Below are 818 nucleotides of genomic sequence, written 5' to 3' on the forward strand. Positions count from 1 at the left end.
TCCCCAAATCCAAAATATGGATAGAAACCGTACACCTTTCTGCAGTGTGTTCATTCCACTAGAAAGAGCATGGGCTTTGAAGTTGGAGAGGCCTGAGTTCAAAATCAGTGACTCTATTCCTTCTAGTGATTTGGGTAAGTTATCAATGTCCCAGAGCCTTTGTGGCTTTAGAAATCTGAGCTTATATTTCCTACTTCATAGAGGTATTGTGAAGATCTGGTGGAGGAGACCAGCATGAATTGTCCAGCAGAGTGCCTGGTGCTAAGATAAAGGAGCCAGAGGGGAGTCTTGGAGCTGATGCAGTTCTTTCCCTGAAAAGGCCCATTAAAGTCTTAGGTCCACAGAATGCTGAGATTCCTTCACAGAGAATTGGAACCAGAGAGAGAGAGAGTCATCTTATCCTTGGTAAGGTTATATAGCAGAGACAGAGAAATAACTACAGGAACTCAAATGGAATGATCTTTTAATTGTTAATAATGGTAGTAATCATTATTGGGCTATTAGAGTGACCCAATATGTGCTTTTTTACATCATTTTGGTGGTGTCTTCATTTCAGGAGACCTTGGTGAGCATTCCACTTCCTTTTTTTTTTTTCTGCTGTGGCTTGTATAGTGTTTTTTGTTTCTGTTTTTGTTTTTCACAGAATTTTCAAGTCCTTGTGTGTCCAGAGTATATGTATAACGGATTGGTAATATTTTTAGGAGCTTATTATGCAAATGCGAGAATATGGGTTTGGTTGAAGAGAGTGTATTTTGAAAGTCTTTTGGCCAGCAGATTTGTAAAGTATAGGTTTGTCTCATTGTTAGAGAAATCAAGTT

General features: G+C 38.9%; 1 protein-coding gene across 6 annotated transcripts in view; it reads left to right on the forward strand.

Moving 5' to 3' along the window:
- The window catches only part of SMIM12 (small integral membrane protein 12), a 9,265-nt gene that overhangs the window by 1,373 nt on the left and 7,074 nt on the right, over positions 1-818 (forward strand). For 2 of the 6 annotated variants that reach the window (XM_006924259.3, XM_006924260.3), the window contains exon 2: positions 202-405. The exons of 3 other annotated variants lie outside the window; for them this stretch is intronic. Coding sequence is in view for 1 of the 3 variants with exons in the window: in XM_006924261.3 (XP_006924323.2) it covers positions 17-134 (118 nt within the window). In the remaining 2 variants the exon portion in view is untranslated. Of the gene's footprint in view, positions 1-13; positions 135-201; positions 406-818 lie in introns of those variants that run through there. One more of the 6 variants, XM_006924261.3, reaches the window with a different exon arrangement.

This window comes from Pteropus alecto, unplaced genomic scaffold, assembly GCF_000325575.1.
Source record: "Pteropus alecto unplaced genomic scaffold, ASM32557v1 scaffold39, whole genome shotgun sequence".
Taxonomy (NCBI): Eukaryota; Metazoa; Chordata; class Mammalia; order Chiroptera; family Pteropodidae; genus Pteropus; species Pteropus alecto.